Source organism: Stenella coeruleoalba, assembly GCF_951394435.1.
Source record: "Stenella coeruleoalba genome assembly, chromosome: 2".
Taxonomy (NCBI): Eukaryota; Metazoa; Chordata; class Mammalia; order Artiodactyla; family Delphinidae; genus Stenella; species Stenella coeruleoalba.
The window spans coordinates 45,559,628-45,583,925 of record NC_137147.1 but is presented as its reverse complement, the minus strand read 5'-3'; the positions used below and the strand labels follow the sequence as shown (position 1 = coordinate 45,583,925).

The following is a 24,298-nucleotide window of genomic DNA, read 5'->3' as shown; positions in this document are numbered from 1 at the left end:
TGAAGCCAAGAAGGAACAGATCTGTGTCATCCACTGTGATAGAAAAGTGCGTATGTCTTTTCTCCAGTCTGGTCCAGCAAGCATGTGTGATCAACACTGTCCTTGGCAAACAAACAGTAGAGACTTAGTGGGAGGCACTGGCCCTGCCCTCAAGGAGCCCACGGTCTAATGGAGGAGAAAGAGTATCGTATGTCACTGAGGTAGACAGTGTGGTAGAGAAGCAGTGAGGGCCAGAGTAGATCAATGGGATTCAAGGAAGGAGGTAGATTCCTAAACCATGTCATGGATAATGGCGGGGGCAGGAGGGAGCGAGTGTGGATGTATACAGGGCATATCTACAGCAAAGAATAGTTAATGATAAATAATAGTCTCTTAGGATTTGAGCAGCCAAGGTTAAGTCTCTATTGGTATAGTTGTCACTGATTAAGCTCTGCATGTTTTTCTAGTAAATAATGTGTCAGATGCTGGCTGGAGGTCTGCTGGAGGTTCTGGAGTTACTTTAGAAAATAGATTCTACTCCTTACGGAGTTGCCTGTTCTATAAATGGAGAGCTCTTTAAAGTATTTCTCTACCCCTCTGGTCTGATTCTTTCCAAATTCTTTGTATTACAGACTTCTCTATGGGGTACAAAACTTTTCCCATGGCTATCTCTGACCCTGCACACCCCATTGAAAAAGAGGGATCCTAGCACCAGGCCGTATACATTGATAGGGACCAAAGATGAATATCCAGTGGATAAATACATCCACCTCCAAAGGTGGTGGCATAAAGCCAGATTAAAACCACACAGGCCGTTGCTGTCCCTCCCTGCTCTAGACTAGTGTGGCCTAAGTCCTTTCACTGTTTTCGTGTCTTCCTTTGGTTTAGAATTCTAGACGGTGTGTTTGAGACTCAGGAAGCATGAGCAAGAGGCCCTTGTCCACAGACATTATAACTATGGGCCCTGAGCTCTTGTCTTCTCCTGCAGCATTCCCACAAAGTCTCCTAAAGCAGAGTGCCCTCACCCGGTCAGTCCTGCCGATTCTGGCCCAGCCACTGGCCTGTGGGTCTGTTTAATTTCACAGTGAGCTGAAGGAGGGAAATGGCCTCTCATTTCTGATTCGAGAATTACATCCTTTACCATCTTTTTCTCCTTCAGACCCCACTGCCCGGGAGAACTTCAGATATTAAAAAGTAGCCCTCCTTCTCAAAAAATCTGAAAAGTCTTATTCTGTGTGATTACCTCGACAGACCTAGTAACCTGAAAATGAGTTCAGTGCACAAGTAAGAGGGGAAAATAACCTGCCTTTTCCGCTTGCCTTTGCATAAATTCCTGGAGTTGGCTGATAGCTCAAGAGATCCAGTAAGGGAGGTGTGCTTCTAACTCCCAGTAAGGGACGTGTGCTTCTAACTCCCTCTGCAGGGCTGTGGGTAGTGAGGACCAGAGGGTGGGATTGGCTCCGTCCTAGGGTTAGTCGCCCAACTCTGTCCTTGGGCGGTTAACCAGGCCCTTCTTTTCAAATACATTAACAGTTAATTTGTGACCATGGATTCAAATATCCTGATTTCACAAATTTGTCCATTGTATCCTCTGCCACATAACTTGCACATGTATTTAAGAATTCCTGCCTAAGGGAGTGATGCAAACATGTTACTATCAACTTTTCCAACATGGGTATTTTGGGCATATGTGTGTGCTGTTCCTTGGTGGCAATATTTACACGCATCCCAGGGTTCTCACATTCACACTCACACTTTGGATTCCCATCTCTCAAGACGGGAAATTTTGTCGAGCAACTTCCTCATTATTTTAGAAAGTGTGGGACCTGGTGACTCAATAGTCCAGACTCGTTTCAAGACATAGCACGTCTCCACGTGGTCAGAGGTGGTTCACTCTGGCCCTTGCCAGACTTGTGAGGTTTACAAACCTATTGTGTGAAGTGGCTGTTTTACAGCTGGCTCTGCTGGATGGAGCACAGACTATTCCTTTGTGATTTGGCCTTGTTTGTATTCCTCCTGACACTTCTTGGTTGACTCTGTCTGGACATTGCCAGGGATTTTGGTCCTGGAGTTCTTTGGTAACAAATCTCATTGCAGTTAGGCTCCCTGGACCACAGTGCGCTTCTTTTCACGCTCTCATTTCCAGTGCTGCTTATAGAGCAAGGCCTGAATCTAAGCACAGGGGTGCAAAGCCTGTTTTTCTCTTCTGCAAGGTCAGCGTGAGGATTGCTAATTCATTATTTTGAAATACGATTGGAGAGTCATTTTGTGGTATGTGGGGTTTGTCAGTGGTGGTCTGGGAGGGCGAGAGGGGCACTGAAGATTAGCGACTGGGAAAGCTTCCTGCTTTGGGAACATTTAACGCCGCTCCTCGGAAGGGTTTGGGGTATAAAAAAACTAGCCGAATGTGGTTTGCAAAGATTTGTCTTGCATTTGTCAAGAGTAAGGTAACATTTTCTTCATCTCTAATTTATATGACTCTTAGGAGGCCCATTCCTATGAGGTTTTATTAGAATATAATCACTTATGGCCAAAAAAATTTGGACACGCCACAGCCTTAACACAGCGCTATTGGCATTGGTTTTGTCTCTTTCTTCAACAGATGTTTGCGAAAGAGTCGTATTAAATGCATTTAATTCTGCTGTCTCAGCCTAACAAATCTTTATCATGAAGATTACTTTAATTGGTGTCAGTTACAAGCAGGAAAAGCTTCCATTAAGCTTTTGTTTTCTAGCACTTGGGGAAATTTTCCATCCTAAATAGAATATTGAAATGGGGGATGTAGTAAAGATTTTGAAAACTGAGCTAATCATTTTATTTTCCTTTTTTACATATTCCTGTTTCTATTTGACGTTAAAGCTAAAATTAATCAGAATTCCACAGTCAAACAAGAAAGAGGTGACTGAACAGTTTTGGGGTGACAGTTGGTACCTTCTGTTGCTTGCAGGTCACCCAGTCCATCAGACTTTGTTTAAAGGAAATTTCTAGGAAGAACCTCAGATTTTGAGTGAGAAATCCCGACGTCTAATAAACTATCAAACAAAATGCCTGGGGACAATTTTATATAGCCATGTTAAAACGTGATTAATAAGGAAATGGTAATGCAAGGGAAAATGGAGACAAATCACTACCCTCATGAAGCTTATATTCTAGTACAGAAAGATGGAAACTGAGTGTGGTACACAGCAGGTCACATGATAAGTGCTGTGGAGAACAATAAGGACAGGGAGATAGGGAGTGTAGGGTGAGGGGGCGATGTGGGCAGTTTTAGAGTGTGTACAGAAAAGGTCTCACAAGAAGGCAACATGTGAGCAAAGACGGAACTGAGGGAGGCTGGATGTGGGTCTGGGGGAAGAGCGTTCCAGGCAGGTGCAAATGTTGGGAGGTAGGCCCAGGTCTGGCATGTAAAGGAACAGCAAGGGAGCCAGGATGGACTGACATGAATGAGGGACAGTAGTAGGGGTTGGGCTAGATCACATAGGGGCTAATAGCCTGTTCTGTGGCTTTTACCATTGGAATGTTTGATCAGAGAAGTGACATGACCTATCTTCTGGTATAAAAAGATCACTCTGCTTATTATATTGATAGTTAGATTCTGGATATATTTTGAAGATCCAGCACATAGGATTTGCTGACAGATGAAAGTAGTCAAGGATACTCCAAGGTTTCCACCTGAACTACTGGGAAGATGGAAAAGCCATTTGCTGAGATAGAAAAGAAGACCAAAGGCGCAGGCCTAGTGAGAGTGAAAGCAAGAGTTCAGTTTGGGACTTGTTAACCTGTGCTGGAGATACAGATGAAGGAGTTGTCTGCATACTCGTCAGGCCAGAGGTCAGAACTGAGGCAAGTGGTAGGGGGAGTTGGCCTGTCTTATGTGCCCTCAGGGGTGGGGCAGCCTCAGACCCATGAGAGTTAGCAATTGCCAGGAGGAGGTCAGAAGCCTGAAGGTGAATCCCAACCCTAACTTGAGATTTCAGGACTAGTTACTGCTGACCTGGGTCCTTCAGGAGCAAAGGAGACCTCCCGGATTGCCCAGCCATGCTGGTACCCAGGAGAAAAGGGACCAAAACGAAAGTCCCCATTGAAGAGATGACAAGATCACTTGGCAGCAGTAAGGGATTATTACAGCTATCTGTTGGGGCCAGAGGTGTCTGGTTCTTGCTCTTGGAGGACGGTGAGGTGCCTATGAATGACCAGCCCCTAACCACCATCGTACATTCAGAGAAATCGCTGGTGGTTATAATGGTCTATGGAGTCCACTACGTAGATCCCTGCCTTTTCTAGTGAATTCAAGGGGCAGTAGCATTTTTGAGTGATTCTTTTTACCAAGTAACATGAAGCTCCCTGTACTAGTTAACTATTGCTATATGACAAATTACCCCAAAACTTAACGGCTTCACATAATAACGTTTATCTCACAGTTTTCTGAGGGCCAGAAATTTGAGATGGTCTCGCTGGGTGGCTCTGGCTTAAAGTCTCTGGCAAGGTTGCAATGAAGATATTGACTAGAGCTGGAGAATCCACTTCCAAGGTGGCTTACTCACACGGCTGGCAAGTTGGTGCTGACTGTTAGCAGGAGGCCTGGGTTCCTCCCCACACGGCGGCCTCTCCTGGGGCTGCCTGAGTGTCTTCATAATTGGAGTGGCTATAGCTTCCGCCAGAGGGCGTGAACCAAGAGAGTGAGGTGCAAGCTGCAGTGCCTTTTATGACCTAATCTCAGAACACCTCCCTCACATTCTGTTGGTTACATACAACTGTTCAGGTTCGGTGTTGGGGGAGAGTACACAAGGGCATGAAGGCCAGGAGGCAAGGATCCGTGGGGACCGCCAGCCAGCAATCACCCTCCTTGAAAATAGGGAGGAGGTTTCTATCTTCTAAATCCTTTGTATCTGCTCAAATCACCGCTTGCAGCACCACTTCCACGTTATCTGGGGTCCCCCATCACAACTGGTCTAATCCACATCTCTTGCAGGGCTCCACCAAATTACTGGGATGTTTCTTCAGCCATTTCTAGCTCAAGAGGATCCCTTGGGAGACAGTAGGCAAATGCAGGTGCCAACACAGGAATCCCATTGTTTGCCATGTTGGTGTTTGCTATTTTCCCCCTGAATTTTTAGGTGCCCTCTCAGCTCCCATCCCTACCAAATGCATGACATGTGGTATTCCCACTGTCCTCGGTCCCTGATTTGTGCAAAGATGCACTACAGTTTAGAAGCCTTGATTACATGACGTGTCTAGGATTGAGTTTGGAATACAAATTCTTCCAGGCAGCTTTTGACCATTTAAGACCCACTGTATTCCTGCCTTTTAGCACATTTATTGAACCAGTACTTCTTGTACGTGTGCATTTAATTTCCAGCCATTTCTCGCATGAGCAAATTGCCTAAATACACTTGTGAGAAACTCTTTTATGGTAAATGTTATTAAACTGAAAACAAGGGTATAATAAAATAACAATTCAAAGGTAATTTACCAACAACTGGAGCGCTTAAACATTGACATACCATTGTGAAGTATTAATACCAGACTTGGTGGGTTTTTTTGGTTTTTTGGGGTTTTTTTGTTTTTTTGCGGTGCGCGGGCCTCTCACTGCTGTGGCCTCTCCCGTTGCGGAGCACAGGCTTTGGACGCGCAGGCCCAGCGGCCATGGCTCACGGGCCCAGCCGCTCCGCGGCATGTGGGATCTTCCCGGACCGGGGCACGAACCCGTGTCCCCTGCATCGGCAGGCGGACTCTCAACCACTGCGCCACCAGGGAAGCCCCCAGACTTGGTATTTAAACACATTCTTTGTCACTCCAAGAATCGCTGGGACAGCTTCCTAATCCTCATGGTCTTTAATTATAGCTCTTTCAAGATTTTTTTTACTACTCCTATGTCACTGGTTTATAAATTATAAATCATTAGCTTTTACCCACATAAAACATCCAGAAAACTCTTATCTCTGCTGCTTATCCAGAGAAATAATAAAGAAAATATTCAGAGAAAGTAATAGGGGTGAGTTGGCATCATTGAACCTTATTGTTCTTGGACTTCCGTTCTCTAGACTGTCTACTGACTAGAGTGATATTGGGGTGGATAATAATAGAAACTGCATCACAAAAGTGATCGATTAGTTGACCATTTTGAGGTTTCCTGGGTCTTCCCCAGTGAGGAGAATTCTTTGAATACACATCTCAGTAAAGGCTCCTTCTGCCTGGAAGGTGGTGTGGATGACACAAAGAAGGCCAGTGGGCAGCTGGGCGGGACCTGCCATTCCTATACCAAGTCCCTACATGCAGGGCCTGGCTTCTGTTTTAACATGGAGATTCTCACTCTCGTCAGTGCTCTGGGGATACTCCCCCTGAGAGATTGATTCAGCCAATCAGTGCTGGCTGATTAATTTGCCATAAGGAGGGACCTTCTATACTCAAAGGAGCCAGAGAGACTAGATGTTCTCAAAGTCCATATAATCAGCCCAGGAAGGCCTCCACAGGAAGCCATCATCAGAGACCATTTATTAAGTTGTCCTGAAAAATCATCATCACAGAATCTAGAAATCCCTTGTCTGTATGGTCAGTTCATCCTCTCCCTAAAGGGGAGCCAAATCATAGTCCAAAGGTTGTTTAGTGAGTGGATAACCAGGATGAGGGAAGCTAAGTGAGGGGAATGTTTAGTGGCCACAGGTTCGCTTCATGAGTCCAACTCAGAATGGGAATGACCTTGCACTAAGGACTGAATTACTAGAAGCCAAAGGGCTAAAACTTCCTTTTTCCTAGAGGGGTACTTAGATAGGTGTATCAGTTATCTTTACCCCAAACGTAGAAGCTTAATACAACAATAAACATGTTATCACACACAGTTTCCCTGGCTCAGGAATACAACGCAGTGCCCCTCAAGATGCTCTCTGGAGTGTAGTCACCCGAAGGCTTCACGGAGGCTAAGAGTTCTGCTTCCAAGTTGGTGCTGCAGGCAGCAGGGCTTAGTTCCTTACTGTCCCTACTGGGTGGCTTGAGAGTCCTCGCAGCATGGCAGCTGGCTTCCCCCAGAGTGAGTAACCCAAGAGAGAGCAAGATAAAAGCTGCAATGCCTCTTCTAATCCATGAAGTTACGCACTGTCACTTCTGCTACATTCTATTTGATAGAAGTGACTCATTAACCCCAGCCTGCTCTCAGAGGGAGTTGATTGGCTCCACCTTTTGGAGAGGACTGACAAAGACATAGTGGACATATTTTAAAACCACAAAAGGTACATTATCCTCTGTACCTTCTTTTTTTCTACACTTCCATAGCCGACCCAACTCTTCTACTGATCCATGTATTCTTAAAATTTTTTACATTATGATATTTGTAAATATAATGTACATATAAACATTTTAGGAACTTCTCCGGCAGTCCAGTGGTTAAGACTCCACCTTCCAATGCACGGGGTGCAGGGTGGATCCCTGGTTGGGGAGCTAAGATCCCACATGCCATGGGATGTGGCCAAAATTTTTCTTTTTTAATTAAAAAAAATTTTTTTTAATTCTATGTAATTATATATTATATAATTATATTTTAATGTATTATATAATTACATGTGTAGTATATAATTATATATGTAGTATATAATTATAAATATTAATATATTTATAATTATGTGTGCATTATAAATATTAATATATTTAGCTTATAGCCAAGCTCTTCTAGTATGATAGTCATTGTGTATCTTTATGCTAATTTGCATACCCCCATTCTGCCACCTCCCTAGCTGGGGGACCTGGGGCAAGTTACTTGACCCCTCTGTGCCTCTGTGTCCCCATCCGTAAAGTAAGGCTGTAATAGGACCTGTGTCATAAGCTTCATGTGAGGATTAAACGAGGAATTACATGCACAGAGCTTAGAAGAGTCCCTGGCACACAGAAAACATTCAGTACTCTTAGCTCTCAGCATGGCAGCTGGAGCAGTGGGAGAAAGTGTTTGATCCAGTAGGTGTAGTTAGCCCTCAGAAGGCCATCGTATTTCCATGTTCCCAGAGGCAGTAAACAAAAGTCATAGTTGTCTTTGTGGCCGTGCCACAGCCCTACAGCATCCAAGCCCTGACCCGAGGATAGAGAAAAAACCTTTTCAGGCCTGGAAGGGACCAAGGGTCAGCAGCCTCTTTGCTGTACTTGTTCCTCCTCTGGATCCCAGGTTAATCCCTGCCAGAGAGGGCTTACCTGGAGATAACATGTTTAGTTTGTACTCTGAGTCCTATTTATTGATAAATTTTGTTTTTGTTCCTAAACTTTTTTTAGGCTGACCTTTCGTGAAAGGGTAGAATATCCAAACAGGGAAGTAACCTCGCAAAAAGCTAGGGAGTTCCTCAGCCTCAAGGATTTGTATTAAAGGTTGTTCCCAGTTTTTTTTTTTGTTTTTTTTTTGTGGTACGCGGGCCTCCCACTGCTGTGGCCTCTCCCGCTGCGGAGCTCAGGCTCCGGACGCGCAGGCTCAGCGGCCATGGCTCACGGGCCCCGCTGCTCCGCGGCATGTGGGATCTTCCCGGACCAGGGCACGAACCCGTGTCCCCTACATCGGCAGGCGGACTCTCAACCACTGCGCCACCAGGGAAGCCCCCAAATTTTATTTTTAAACGTACATTTTTCAGGGTATACGCTGGCTACGTGTGATCAGTGTTGGCGTTGGACATAGATCCATCTTCACTTCAGGCCCTTTTGCTTCTTGCCAGTGCCTCTTTAGTTCCTTGGCCTTAATGAATAGATTTTATCTTCATCCTAAGCATGTTCATAATTTAAAACATGCCGGGTGTTTGCTGAAAAGGTGTTGATGAGAAAGTTAGCACTGGTTCTTTCTTCATCTCCCAGAGCAACTTTAAAAGAAAGGCTGTATACCTAGTGGAATGCATGAGGGTTGTCTTGTGTCAGGTGGCAATTTGCTAAATATAGGGAGCTTGGAGGGACCTGCTGAGGTCATCTGTGCCCTCCCACCCGCCTTCCGCATCTGAATGTCTCCAGCCCCGTGCTAGCCAGTTCAGTAGTCACCAGCCACACATGGCCTCTGAGCATTTCAGCTGTGGCTAGTCCAAGTTGAGATGTGCTGTCAGTGGTAAAGTACACCCTGGATTTAAAAAAAAAAAAAAATTATTGAAGTATAGTTGATGTATAATATTGTGTATGTTACAGGTGTACAGTATAGTGATTCACAATTTTTAAAGGTTATACTCCATTTATAGTTATTACAAAATATTGGCTACATTCCATGTGTTGTACAAGATATTCTTGTAGCTTATTTTATACATAGTAGTTTGTACCTCTTAATTCCTTACCCCTGTACTGCCACTTCTCCTTCCCTCTCCCCACTGGTAACTACTAGTTTGTTCCCCATATCTGAGTCTGCTTCTTTTTAAAAATTTTATTTATTTATTATTATTTTTTGGCTGCATTGGGTCTTCGTTGCTGCGAGGAGGCTTTCTCTAGTTGCAGCAAGCACAGGCTACTCTTCGTTGCGTTGCGCGGGCTTCTCATTGCGGTGGCTTCTCTTGTTGCGGAGCATGGGCTCTAGGCGCATGGGCTTCAGTAGTTGTGACTCATGGGCTCTAAAGCGCAGGCTCAGTAGTTGTGGTGCATGGGCTTAGTTGCTCCGCAGCATGTGGGATCTTCCCGGACCAGGGCTTGAACTCGTGTCCCTTGCATTGGCAGGTGGATTCTTAACCACTGCACCACCAGGGAAGCCCTGTTTCTTTTTTATTATAGTCACTCGTTTGTTGTATTTTTTAGATTCCACATAGAAGTAATATCATATAGTATTTGTCTTTCTCTGACTTATTTCACTTAGCATAGTACCCTCCAAGTCCATCCATGTTGTTGCAAAATTTCATTCTTTTTTATGGCTTAGTAGTATTCCATTGTATATATGTACCACATCTTCTTTATCCATTCCTCTGTTGATGAACACTTAGGTTACTTCCATACCTTGGCAATCGTAAATAATGCTTCTATGAACATTGGGGTGCATGTATCTTTTCAAATTAGCATTTTTGTTTTTTTCAGATATATACCCAGCAGTGGAATTTCTGGGTCATATAGTAGTTCTATTTTTAGTTTTTGAGAAAGCTCCATACTGTTTTCCACAGTGGCTGCACCAATTTACATTCCCACCAACAGAGGGTTCCCTTTACTCCACATCTTCACCAACATTTGTTATTTGTGTTATTTTTGATGATAGCCATTCTGACAGGTGTGAGGTGATATCTCATTGTGGCTTTGATTTGCATTTCCCTGATGATTAGCAATGTTGAGCATCTTTTCACGTGCCTGTTGGCCATCTGCATTTCCTCTTTGGAAAAATGTTGCCAATTCTTTAATCAGATTGTTCTTTTGATGTTGAGTTGTATGAGCTGTTTATATATGTTGGAAATTAACCCCTTATTGGTCATATCATTTGCAAATATTTTCTCCCATTCAGTAGGTTGTCTTTTCATTTTGTCAGTGGTTTTCTTTGCTCTGCAAAATCTTTTAAGTTTAATTAGGTCCTATTTATTTATTTTCACTTTTATTTCCTTTGCTTTAGGGGATGGATCCAAAAAAGTATTGCTGTGATTTATGTCAAAGAGTGTTCTGCCTATGTTTTCTTCTAGGAGTTTTATCATCTCTGGTCTTATATTTGGTCTTTAATCCATTTTGAGTTTATTTTTGTACATGGCATTAAAGAATGTTGTAATTTCATTCTTTCACATGTAGCTGTCCAGTTTTCCCAGCACCACTTATTGAAGAGACTGTCTTTTCTGCATTGTATATTCTTGCCTCCTTTGTTGTATATTAATTGACCATATGTGTGTGGGTTTATTTCTGGACTCTATTCTGATCCATTGATCTATGCGTCTGTTTTTGTGCCAGTACCATGCTGTTTTGATTACTGTATCTTTGTAGTATAGTCTGAAGTCAGGGGGCATGACTCTTCCAGCTCTGTTCTTCTTTCTCAAGATTGATTTGTCCATTTGGGGTTTTCTTTGTTTCCATACAAATTTTTAAATTATTTGTTCTAGTTCTGTGAAAAATGCCATTAGTATTTTGATATAGATTACACTGAATCTGTAGCTTGCCTCGGGTAGTCTGAAGTGCACCCTGTATTTTGAAGACTTAATACAAAGAAAATGTAAAATGTTTCATCAGTAATTTTTACTGCTTACAAGTTGAAATAATAATATAATTATATAATGGAGTAAATAAAATATATCATTAAAATTAATTTTACCTCCTTTTTACTTTTCTTTTAATACTAGAAAATTTTAAATTGCATATGCTCGCATTATATTTCTATCTGACAGTGCTTCTCTGGACCATCTATCTCTATTCTTCAAGCCCCGAGGTTGGAGGTTGTAGAGACTTCCTTGGTGACTCCTTTGAGTCTTTTGTCATTCTGGCACTTCACACTCAATCTTATTCTCTCATGCTTCAATTTGAACACTTCTGCTTCAAGTAGTTGACTGTCCATCTCCTTATGAAATCCCTACTTGAAAAAAGTCAAGTATCTCTTCATATTGTTCAGTTATAAGCCCATTATTTTTTACCTTTGACTTTCTACCTCTTTTCCAACTCTGATAATATTTTAAAATTTTATTTTATTGAAGTATAGTTGATTTATTAATGCAGTGTTGTGTTAACTTCCACTGTACAGCAAAGTGTTCAGTTATACATACACACACACACACACACACACACACACGCACACATGCACATATATATATACTTTTTCATATTCTTTTCAATTATGGCTTATCACAGGATATTGAATAAAGTTCCCTATGCTATACAGTAGGATCTTGTTGTTTATCCACTCTATACATAATAGTTTGCATCTGCTAATCCCAAACTCCCAGTCCACGCCCCCCCCCACCCTTGGCAACCACAAGTCTGTTCTCTATGTCTGTGAGTCTGTTTCTGTTTTGTAGATAAGTTCATTTGTGTCATATTTTAGATTCCACATATAAGTGATATCATATGGTATTTGTCTTTCTCTTTCTGACTTACTTCACTTAGTATCATAATCTCTAGGTCCATCCATGTTGCTGCAAATGGCATTATTTCATTCTTTTTTGTGGCTGAGTAGTATTCTATTGTATATATGTCCCACATCTTTATCCGTTCATCTGTCAATGGACATTTAGGTTGTTTCCTTGTCTTGGCTGTTCTGAATAGTGCTGCTGTGCATAGAGTTGCATGTATCTGTTTGAATTACAGTTTTGTCCAGATATATGCCCAGGAGTGGGATTGCTGGATCACATGGCAACTCTATTTTTAGTTTTCTGAGGAACCTCCATATGGTTTTCCATAGTGGCTGCACCAATTTACATTCCCACCAACAGTGTAGGAGGGTTCCCTTTTCTCTACACCCTCTCTAGCATTTGTTATTTGTAGACTTTTTTATGATGACGATTCTAACTGGTGTGAGGTGGTACCTCTTTGTAGTTTTAAAATTTTTTTTTAATTTATTTATTTTTGGCTGTGTTGGGTCTTTGTTGCTGTGCACAGGCTTTCTCTAGTTGCGGCTAGTGGGGGCTACTCTTCATTGAGGTATGCAGGCTTCTCACTGCAGTGGCTTCTCTTGTTGAGGAGCATGGGCTCTAGGTGCATGGGCTTCAGTAGTTGTGGCATGCAGGTTCAGTAGTTGTGGCTTGCGGGCTCTCAAGCGCAGGCTCAGTAGTTACGGTACACAGGCTTAGTTGCTCCACAGCATGTGGAATCTTCCCAGACCAGGGCTTGAACCTGTGTGCCTTGCATTGTCAGGCAGATTCTTAACCACTGCACCACCAGGGAAGCCCCCTCATTGTAGTTTTGATTCACATTTCTCTAATAATTAGTGATGTTGAACATCTTTTCATGTGCCTGTTAGCCATCTGTATGTCTTCTTTGGAGAAATGTCTATTTAGGTCTTCTGCCCATTTTTCGATTGGGTTGTTTGTTTTTTTTCGTAATTGAGTTGTATGTGCTGCTTGTATATTTTGGAAATTAAGCCCTTGTCGGTCACATCACTTGCAAATATTTCTCCCAGCCTGTAGGTTGTCTTTTCGTTTTGTTTATGGTTTCCTTTGCTGTACAAAAGCTTGCAAGTTTGATTAGGTTCCATTTGTTTATTTTTGCTTTTATTTCTATTGCCTTGGGAGACTGACCTAAGAAAACATTGGTATGATTTATGTCAGAGAATGTTTTGCCTGTGTTCTCTTCTAGGAGTTTTATGGTATCATGTTTTATATTTAAGTCTTTAAGCCATTTTAAGTTTATTTTTGTGTATGGTGTGCTGGTGTGTTCTAACTTCATTGATTTATTTACATCTGGCTGGCTATCCAACTTCCCAACACCACTTGCTGAAGCGACTGTCTTTTCTCCATTTTATATTCTTACCTCCTTCCTTGAAGATTAATTGACCATAGGTGTGTGGGTTCATTTCTGGGGTCTCTGTTCTGTTCCACTGATCCACGTGTCTGTTTTTGTGCCAGTACCATGCTGTCTTGATTACTGTAGCTTTGTATCAACTCTGATAATTTTTAATGACCTTCCCTGGGTCATCTCTGGTCTCTGTTTTTTTTAATAGATCTTTGTTGGAGTATCTGGCCTCTATTATTTTAAAAACTTGGTATCTGAAACCACCCAGCATGGCTCTAACATGGGCCTGACTAATGCAGAGACAAATAGAAGGAATTATTTCCACTATCAAGTACTTGACTGGTCCTTTTGATATATTACCTCATTTAATCCTATAACACAAGGAGGGACAGGTGCTCTTGGTAGCACTCTTCACTGATGAGAGAGTTGAGGCTCAGAGAGGTTGAGTACCTTACCGAAGTTCCATTGCCAATTAGGTGCCAGAGCTGGGATTCATGCCCATGTGTGCCTGAGTCTGAAGCCCACATTCTTTCATTACCTACCATGTCTTTCTCGCCTGATACTTTTCATTGAATATACCCCTTCGTCCTGAGAGGCCTTTTCCTACACAGCTGGTGCATTTGTAGCTTATGGTCCACACTGACTCTGGAGCTTGTTCTGGTATGTTTGTGCCTCACTAGAATTGTGAAGCCCTTCTGCTAAATTCCAGAAATGCCTTTTCAACCCTGCAGATACTTTGTGAAAGCCCTAGTCCTTCTACAGTCATCACTGGGCCAGAGTTGAGGTGTTCAGGTGTTCGGAATGACTTTTCTGGAGGGAGCTTCCTTTCCTATCATCCCAGGCCCCATGGATAACTATCAGTCTCCAAAACAAGCTACTTTTCAAAGGCCAGTTAAGGCAATTAATCTATGTTTACCTAACGGCAAAAGATTTGTGTTTTGAATAGTAGGGAATAGGAGGGGCTCCTTGGGAGAGTGTTAAAAACAAATCTTTTCATGGATGAACCTTGAAGACATTATGCTAAGTGCAATAAGCTTGTCACAAAAGGGCAAATACTAGAGGGCTTCCCTGGTGGTGCAGTGGTTGGGAGTCCACCTGCCGATGCAGGGGACACGGGTTCGTGCCCCGGTCCGGGAAGATCCCACATGCCGCGGAGCGACTGGGCCCGTGAGCCATGGCCGCTGGGCCTGAGCGTCCAGAGCCTGTGCTCCAGAACGGGAGAGGCCACAACCGTGAGAGGCCCGCGTACCGCAAAAAAAAACAAAACAAACAAACAAAGGGCAAATACTATATAATTCCACTTAAATACAGTAACTAGAGTAGTCAAATATATAGAGACAGAGAGTAGAATGATGGTCATCAGGGGATGGGAGAGGGAATGAGGAGTCAGTGTTTCATGGGTTCAGAGTTTCAGTTTGGGAAGATAAAGACCTGGAGGTGGATAGTGGTGATGGCTGCACAGCAATGTGAATGTGCTTCATGCCACAGAAATGTACACTTCAACATGGTTCAAATGGCCAATATTATGTATATTTTATCATAATAAAAATAACCAAACAGATCTTCTATATTTAAAGAAAAATACCTTGCTTAGCATGTGTGATCAGAGGTGCCCCTGGAGCTAAGTCTTGGGTCTATTGTTCATTCTAGCTTTGAGATCACAGTCATTTTCTGGGTCAGTTTCTCAGGAGGAAGGTGCAGGCGTACTTCACCGAGCTGAGGGGTGTCCTTTTTTCCCTGACAGATTTCTCCATCTAGGAAGTTTTACCAACTTCAAACAAATGCCCTTGCCAGGGCTTCAGCCACTTTCCACAAATGTCTGGGGAAGGGAAAGCAGCCATACCTTCGCGGACTCCACTATACGAACCCTTGATTATACTCACTTTTCCGTGGAGATTTTCTTATTCCTTCTTCACCTATCTGAGGGTATGCCTAGACTTTCCTAAGAAATAAAATGGCTGTAAATTGTATTTGTTTGTACCGAAGTGGTCATAGCCTCTTTGGAGACCTGCATGAGAATTAGATTGAGCACCCAAACATCTCAGAGCGTTTGTTTCATGTTTCATTGAAGTCATTGTCCCCTGACAACCTGAGGTCAGTTATCCAACTCAATGCAGAGGCTGTTTTGAGAAAATTTATGCAGGGTACATAGATTGAGACTCTAATCCCCAGGAATTTTCTTTACAGTGTGGTGCTTGGTGCCACTGTGGGTGTAATTGCTTATTTGCCCTGCATATTTTCTTTTCAGGAATCATTAACCAATGGCAACAGGAATCCAAGGATAAAGTGATTTCCCTCCTGTTAACTCACCTGCCTTTGCTGAAGCCAGGAAACCTCGACGCAAAAGTAGAGTATATGAAACTGCTGCCCCAAATCCTGGCGCACTCCATTGAGCACAACCAGCACATCGAGGAGAGCAGGCAGCTGCTGTCCTATGCTTTGATCCATCCGGCCACTTCGTTGGAAGACCGCAGTGCTTTGGCCATGTGGCTGAACCACTTGGAGGACCGCACGTCGACCAGCTTTGGCGGCCAGAACCGAGGCCGCTCGGACTCTGTGGATTATGGGCAGACGCACTACTATCACCAAAGACAGAACTCCGACGACAAGCTTAATGGGTGGCAGAACTCTCGGGATTCTGGGATTTGCATCAACACCTCCAACTGGCAGGACAAAAGCCTGGGGTGTGAGAATGGCCACGTGCCCCTCTACTCCTCTTCATCCGTCCCCACCACAATCAATACGATTGGAACCAGCACAAGTACAAGTAAGTCCCCGAGAAGCCCTTTAGCGCAGTCTGGTTTGGCGACTTGCTGTGTGTGGCATGTCCCACTGGGAATGTCTGCTCTGAGTACCCTGTAACCCTGGGAGAGAAGGGCTGATTGGAATTGGCTGTGGGAAAGGGCTCTTTGGACCCCATCTCTGTTGTTCTTTCAACTCTGGAAAGAGAAAAATGCTGGGCAGCTAAAAATGATTGATGGTCCAAATTCGGGTTACAAATAGACCAAAAAAAAAAGAAAAAATTAAACGAGACAGATTAAGTGGTGAAAGAAGGAAACTTCCTGTTTCCACAAACAGAACGCCTTTCACCCGCTATCTTTCACCTGGGGTTTTTGGATTTGCTGAGACACTGAGTTCCCGTGTGATTCTCTAAACGTGATTCTAACCCATGGTTAACCAGACAGCCTCATGGGCTTTGTGCATTTTCCTTTCTTTTCACTTCTTTTGTTTCTTTTCCTTTCTTTTTTTTCTTTCTTTCTTTCTTTTTTTTTTTTTTTAAATTTCACCCTGGAATGTTCCCTCCCTTGCATCTCCTGGTTTTAATCCCCAGTTGTCAGGGTCACTTTTCCTCCTGACCAGGGGGAGCAGGTTTGCTAACTGAGAATGCTGCTCTGTGCTGTGGCCTGGTGTGGATGCTGTGGCCTTCTCTTGCTCAGTCTAACCCCTTAGGAGAGGTGGGGCGGGAATGGCTTTGCGGGAGGGGAGAGCAGAGGACACCCTCCTCCTCTTTTGACCTCTAAAGCAAAGTACTCTGCCCACAGCTGGGACCAGGGCCAGGAGTCCTCCTCTCTATGGCTCCCCACTTAGGCTGAGCAAAGTGACAAACATGCCACTGGTGCTTCTGTAAAGTGGCAATGTGGGAGAGTGGCCTGCCATTAAACAGAGTTCCCTGATGCTAGTTTGCATGAGTCCCTGAAGACAGCGTCAGTGCATAGATAACTTTCTTGGGGAAAAGCTTTTGCGGTTAGACCTCATGTGCCTGTTAACATGCAGGAACCCCCAATTAAAAGATCTGAGAGGATTAAGGATTGTCAGTGACAGTTTCTTGGCCTCTACCTCCACTCGGATCTTTTGGCTAATGGGCCTTTTTAAATGGCTTTCTCAGATACGTAAGAGTGTTGAATTTTTACTACATTGATTGAAATAGTACTTTAGTGGAATAATCAATCAAAGAAGTACTTAAGATACCGCATTGATAATGCCACAACATGAGAGTTTAAAATTCTTTCGTCCATTTTTATATTTAGATATTGATAATTTTCAAATTTGGGGAATTAGGTGATTATTGCATCATTAGTTTATTGTGTAAGAGGTTCTGGTGACAGTTTTTTTCACAGACTAGTAATCCAGGGAACAATTTCACTAACCTCTGTGTGACAGGGAGTGATGGCTTGAACTATTCAAGCAGACACATGCAGGCTGGGATGACAGAGCTTCTTGGCCGGAGTTTCCTGGGTCGGTGACAGAATCCAGTAATTGTTACAAAACTCTTTGATAGCTGGGAGAGATGCGGGCTCTGAGCTTCCTACCCTCTCAAAACTTGGTCTTTTGTATTTTAAGGGGTTGAGTTTTATGTCATTTGTCTTGAAATTAGTCTTGGGTCATCACATTTCCATCTCTGCTGATTTACACATTCCGGGGTCTTGATAAGATTAGTACAATTTGAGATGGTTATCAGATTGTAGTCAACAGGCACTTTTATATTTCACTGTGGCTACCTCGCCCAACAGAGGGGAAGAAATGCTTAGATGATTGTCATGGCCTCCTAGGCCTTTGAGCCCAGTGTAGTACTTGAGCTGAAAAGGACTTGGAGGTTTAACAAGGTAACTATATTACGTATCTTGAGAAGAAAGGGGTTAGAGCCCCTTTTCAGAGAATCAGTAAAGAAGATAAGAGCTCAGATCTCTCCTCCAGAAAGTTTCATTCAAACACTTAGGTCATATCAGCACTTGTATTTCAAGAACATCCCTTGAACAAAACATTAATGTCATTGCTTTATCCCTCTGCATTGTCGATGGTGGTTAAATTGTGCTTTTCAAAACTGCAATCCTTTGGGTCATTCATTCGCTTGTGCTTCTATCAAATATCTCCTCAGCACCTGGGAGGCAGCTTGACAAAGTGGGCAGGACAAGGACTTTGGTGTCACTGCTTCCTGCATCCAAATCTCAGACCTGAAATTAGCTAACTGCAACTTGGCTGAGTTACTTCACCTCTCTGAGCAAGGTCCCCACTTGTAAAATGGGAACATTCATGATACCTGCCTGCAAGGGTTGTGGTGAGGGTAAATGAGATTATGTACGTAAATGCCCAGCGCTGGCCAGGGCTGGCAACCGGAAGCACTCAGTAAGTGTCTGCTAAATGAATGAGAGAGACTGGGCAAGACAGTGAGAAGCGAAGTGCTAGCACTAACCCCCAGACTCTGTGCCCTCGTTTGCATTGTATCTTTCCTGAGCCCAGACCATGCAGCATGGTCTAGGGGGACTTGAGTCTGCTGTGACCATTTCACTGCAATAGAAAATGGTTTGGCCTTAAGTCTTCAGATGCCAAGATAGAAGAGTACCAGCTTGTTTGAGGAAAAGCAAAGAAGGTTGCTGGCTGAAAAAGAGTGAGTGAGATAGACAGCAGTGGGAGAGGTTGCAGAGGTAAGAGGGAGGGAGACATCCTACAGGGTATTGTGGGCCATTGCAAGAACTTTGACTTTTGCTCTCAGCAATCCCATTGGAGGATTTTTGGCAAACGAGTGATGTGATCTGACTCATGTTTTAAAGGGATTGTTTTGGCTGCTGTGTTAAGTAAGAATAGATTGTACCAGGACAAGGACAGAAACATGAAGACTGGTTAAGAGACTATTGCAGTAATCCAGGCAAGACATTGATGACTTGCACCAGAATGGCTGCAGTAGAAGGGGGGAGAAGTGGTCAAGTCTAGATGTATTTTTGAAAGTACAGCCAAAAGGATTTCCTGACAGAATAAATGAGTTGTGAGGGGAAAAATTCAAGAATGACTTCAGGGTTTTTGCTTACACAACTTGGAAGGATGGTACTGCCATCAGTTGAAATGAGGAAGTCTCTATTATTGAGGAGGTTTGGGGGTAAGATTGGGAGTTCAGTTTTATATATGGTGAGTTTATACATCTGTTAGACAATCAGAGATGTCTAGTAAGCAATTGGATATATGAGCATGCAGTTTGGGAGAGAAGACTGACCTAAGATAGACATCTGGGAGTTCAGCACATGGGTGATATTTAAAGCTATGAAACTATGAGATGAGATTACCATAGTAGAGATGCAGATAGAGAAGAGAACCAAGGGCTGAGCCTGAGTACATCAATATGAAGGCTGGGAAAAAGCAGAGGAAGCAGCAAACCAAGGAGAAACCATTGAAGTTGGAGAAAACTCAAGGGTATATATGTGTGTGTGTGTCAAGGCAAATGAAGAAAAGGTTTCAAGAAGGAAAAAGTGATCAACTGAGTCAAATGCTACTGATAAGTCCAATAAGATGAGGAACAAGAAGTGACCATTGGATTTATCAAAGAGAGATCTTAGAGATCAGTTGGAAGTGCTTCACACATGATAGGCATTTAAGGGATGAAGAAAGTTGAGTTAGTGATTCCAAAGAGATAAGAAACAAGATAGGGAGAGAAACTAGCTATAAGCTTGATTTTGGATGTATATTGACTTTGAGAAGGCGCTGGCACATTGAGATGGAGAAAATGATACATTAAAAAATAGATGATGGAACCACACAGATTTTTTGAAGGAAGGGATTAAGATGAGGCTAAGAGTAGAGGGCAAAACCTATGTCCTAATCTAACAAGAATCAACCAATTTTCATCCATTTAGACAGAGGAGAGAGTACCTTTTATTGATTACAGAAGTTAAATCAAATGAGATCTCACAGGATCTTTGAGCTGGGGCTTTTCTTCCATGAGATAAGAGGAGAATGGATTGGGACAATTGAGCCTATGAAGCGTCATTTTGGAGAGCATCAAGGTGTTCCAGACGAGAGGGGAGAATCTATTTTCAGTGCCTAGCTCTCCTTTTAAGGCTACTCAGGGGTCTGATGACTTAGAGCAAGAATGTGCAGATTCTTCATCATGAGCCTGTGAGACCAGAAAGGACCAAGGTATTGGCTGTCACAAATCATGGCCTTTGTATTGACCATCACAAGCAATTCCAAATACAACATGCCTAGAACCTGGCTTAGCACCTTTAGGTTTGCTTTCTGTCTCAAGTGTTCCATAGAAAAAGGAAACTGTCCAGGAAAAGAACCATCCAGGTTTTCTTAAGAGCCCACAGAATTTCAGTGTGGAGAGGTCAGTGCCACCTCCATTGCCCCAGACTGACTTTCTAACCATTTTCTACTCTTCACTGGCAGAACTTGACCTGGGAGAGAACCATGTGCTGCAGTTACAAATGAAAGGAACTTGTTTCTATTCAAATCATTGCCAATACATGATTTCTCTTAGCATTCTTTACATTTGGATTTGAAAACGTGCCCACCTTTGCTAGCCTAGACGAGGCAAGAACTCAGAAACTTTGCGTTACAGAAATTATTCCAAAGTGCTCCGTTTGAACTGCCCGGTTCTTCTACAGTCTCGTGGTGTAACTTGGAACCTTAGTATTTCTTTTATTAATCTAAATTGATTTTTCTGATGATAAAAGCAATACATTAAAATTTGGGGGGTACCATAGATCATGAAAAGTAAATTAACAGTAATCACTGCATCGTGCTTACTACATGGGGTATTCTTCAAAACGCTTGACATAAATATTAGTTCATTTAATTCTTATGATCCCACAATGTGGCTATTATTGTTATTCCCATTTGACAGATAAGGAAACCGAGGCACAGAGAGGCCAAGCAACTTGACCAATATCACAGACCATCCAAGTCTTGTACCCCAAGTATGCTTGCTTTGCACTGACTCATATACTGAGCATTCTGTGTCCCAGTTCTTGGTTGACATATTCGCCTCCCCTTCCTGATGATGAACTCTTTGGGGACGGGTTTTGTCTTCTTTATCCCTCTTTCCCAGCACCTTGAACACCCTCAAAAAAGCCACAGAAATGTTGGAGATGGCAAATCCCTGGCACGTGTTCAGCTGCCACTCTCCTGTGGTAGAACATCTCTTAGATAATGGCTGTCTCCTGCTAAGGCCAGATGTGGCCTCTGCGTCCTCCTCAATATGCCCCTCAAGGCAGCCACTATAATTCAATAAGAGATGGCATGTGAGCTGAAGCCTGTCTGCCCGCCCTGCCAGAAACGTTTGCTGAGCAGTAGGGACTTAATAAATTCCTGGGCTCACTAGGCAGATGTTCATGAAATTAATGAATTTCCAAAATAAATAAGAAAGTGTCCTTGGGAATTCACTAAATATTTGGCGATAATATTGATCATTTAGCATTCTGTCATCATCCTGACTTACGTTACCAACTTGGTCTCAATACTAACAGACTTTTAGTAACATACTGTGATCTTGATTGTGGAGGTAGTTCTATGAATTTATATAGGTCATAAGATGTGCAAATATATACCAAAAAATAGTGTGTACAAAAACTGCTGAGATCTGAGTAAGGTCTATAGTCTTGTTAAGGGTGTCGTGTTAATGTCAGTTTCCTAGTTTTGGTAATACACTACAGTTGTGTAAGATGTCATCTTGGGCGATGCTGGGGGGATGGGTACATGAGACCTCTCTATGTAGTATTTTTGCAATTTCTTGTAGATCTGTAATTATTTCAAATTGAAAGTTAAAATGTAAAAACTACTGGGGCATCCTGTGCCTTGATATTTCTTGGACTTTGATCCCTGTTTCTCAGCCTTCCTGCAGGGTGGAGGGTCCATCCCTTCATGGAAAGGATGGCTGCTGGGCCCCAGAGAGCCAACACCTGAAACAAAACTACTTCAGCAGGGCAAGGTGAAAAGGAGGAATGTTGTGGGTCTCAGGAAATGGGGCTCCTTTGGGAACCCTGAATCTGCAACTGAAAAAAAAAAAAAACCAATTCCATCAGCCCCTTAGGCAGCCAAGGCCAGCTCTTTCAAAGATACCCGTTTGGCGCAAGAAGTCCTTTTCTCTCTGCCCTTCACATTTTCTTACAAGGCTGCCAGCTACTTCGAGCTCATTCCAGCCATCCTGTAAAAAACCATTAGAACACAAATATTCAAGGGGAGGAGAGAGAACACTCAACTTTGGGCAGGCCTGATAAGAAGAGGTCTTGGCAAGTGGTCTCCTGGAAACTGAAAAGAGGGGCAAGGCTTGGAGACCTTGCTTCTGTCTTGCAGGCTGCAGGTCATCCCCATCCTAAGCCTTAGGAGCCACTGGTGTCCTTTGGAGTTCCTTTAAAATTTTCATGGAATTATTTTGTCTTTTACCAACAGACTTTCTCTCTTGGTGGAAAATTTCTTCCTCCCCAAAACGTAGCCAACCTGGCATGTAACTGAAAAATTCCCTTAGATCCTTAACCCCTCATTTGCTCTTCAAAGAGGTAACTCTAGTTGCTTTGCTTCCTTTGAGAAGCATTTATAACAGCTGGCATGATATATTTTTAGCTTCAGCTTCCTTCCCCTTTGGGGGAACCTTTTTTTAAATATGGCCCTGGCCTTCCTGATATGACATTGTGAAGATGGCTCAGTGATATCTCAGAGGACCCAATATTGCCACTGCCTGATCCTTCTCCTGTTTCCAAGAGTCCAAAGGTTGTACAGGATGGTACTTTTCCTCACTGTGTCTAGTGTTTATTTTCTGGGGCTTGGGGAAGAACAATCAGAAAAAACACTATAGTAAGCAAGAAGCCTGCTAGTTTATTATGCATTGGAAATCCCACTGCTTGGGAAAAGTCAAAGACCTCCATGGAACATACATGCCTTGGGTCATGAGGCTGTACCATCCAGCCCCTATCCAGGAGGAGTTTTTTAGACTCTAATGACAGTGAGGGTTATTAAACACTAGATGAGCTCCAGAGGAAGGCAGTAGTGTTTCTAATTCCCCACTGTACTTCAAAAATAGGATGGATTCTGGCTGGAATAAATGGCTTAAATTGGACTAGCCTGGAAGAGGGGAGGAAGAAGATGAACAGCCTGGATCCTTTAAGACTTTTTCTGAGCCCTGTAGTCTTAGAATTTCTATTATTTCACAAGATTTATAGTCTAACAGTGGCACTCCACGAACAATGGGACAAAAAAGTCTTCTAATCTTGCATTTACTTTTTCTTTTCTCACTTTTAAGACTTCTGGGGACAAACTCAGGTTACACTGAGGAAAGATGTATCATGAGTGTAGCTTATCTTTGATGTTGTTAACATTAAGCAAATTAAACCCTGAATTTCATGGTGACAGGTGAGGATAAATTTTAGTAGAAGCAATTAGTATTAATCTGAGGTATATTTCCTAACTCTTGAACACTGTAGGTATCATTCCTGCCATCACCTACCCCCACCCCAGTCCTCGACATTCTGTTAGGTAAAATACGGTCTTAGAAAATCTCAGGTGTAAGTCAAGTAAGAGAAGGAATATGCAGATGGGGAAGTGAGGTAGGCAGGGGGCTTCCAAAATCTGGGAAGTGCTATAAAGGATTTTTATGGATTGGAGAAAGGCAAAAACTCCCAACGTACCCTGGGATAATCATTCTTTGCCAAAAGTCTGGACCATTCCCATAGACAAATTCCGTGGCTACAATTAGAGAGTAGAGCCAATGAGAGCACAGGGTTTGCTTTAGAGATTTGTTTCACAGCCAACCTTGCTGAGATGCATCCTTTTGGAAAAGCCCAGCAAAACCCATATGGAGCTAAAAATTTATAACAGATTATTTTATACTTTAGCCTTCTCCTTTGCACAGTAAGACATTGCAATGCGAAGGGAATTATAAGGCTATAAGTGGCATTTTAGATATTCAAGTTTGGGGTATAAATGATGAGGCAGTCTTGATCAAAATCAAGAACTTGGCTTTGAAGTCAGATGTCTTGGTTTTAAATTCCAGCCCCACCAATAACTGGGTATGTGACCATGGACAAGTTACTTGACCTCTAAACCTCCTTTCCTCATCCATAAAATGGGAATACATTTCGGTAGGAGATCTCTTAACTGGCTTGATAGGATGGATGGTTGATGTGTTAATTGCAATAGCTGTTTAAAGCAGGAAATCATAAAAAAAGGCTTAAGACCTTAAACATATTATTTTAACTTAAAGTGTACATAGATTCAT

General features: G+C 42.8%; 1 protein-coding gene across 6 annotated transcripts in view; it reads left to right on the top strand.

The window, feature by feature from the left end:
- SAMD4A (sterile alpha motif domain containing 4A) overlaps window positions 1-24,298 on the top strand; it is a gene marked incomplete at its 5' end in the record, with an annotated part of 233,905 nt that overhangs the window by 134,788 nt on the left and 74,819 nt on the right. For all 6 annotated transcript variants that reach the window (XM_079906297.1, XM_079906295.1, XM_079906294.1 and 3 more), the window contains one exon: window positions 15,566-16,084. In XM_079906297.1, coding sequence (XP_079762423.1) covers window positions 15,566-16,084 — 519 coding nt within the window. The remainder of the gene's footprint in view (window positions 1-15,565; window positions 16,085-24,298) is intronic.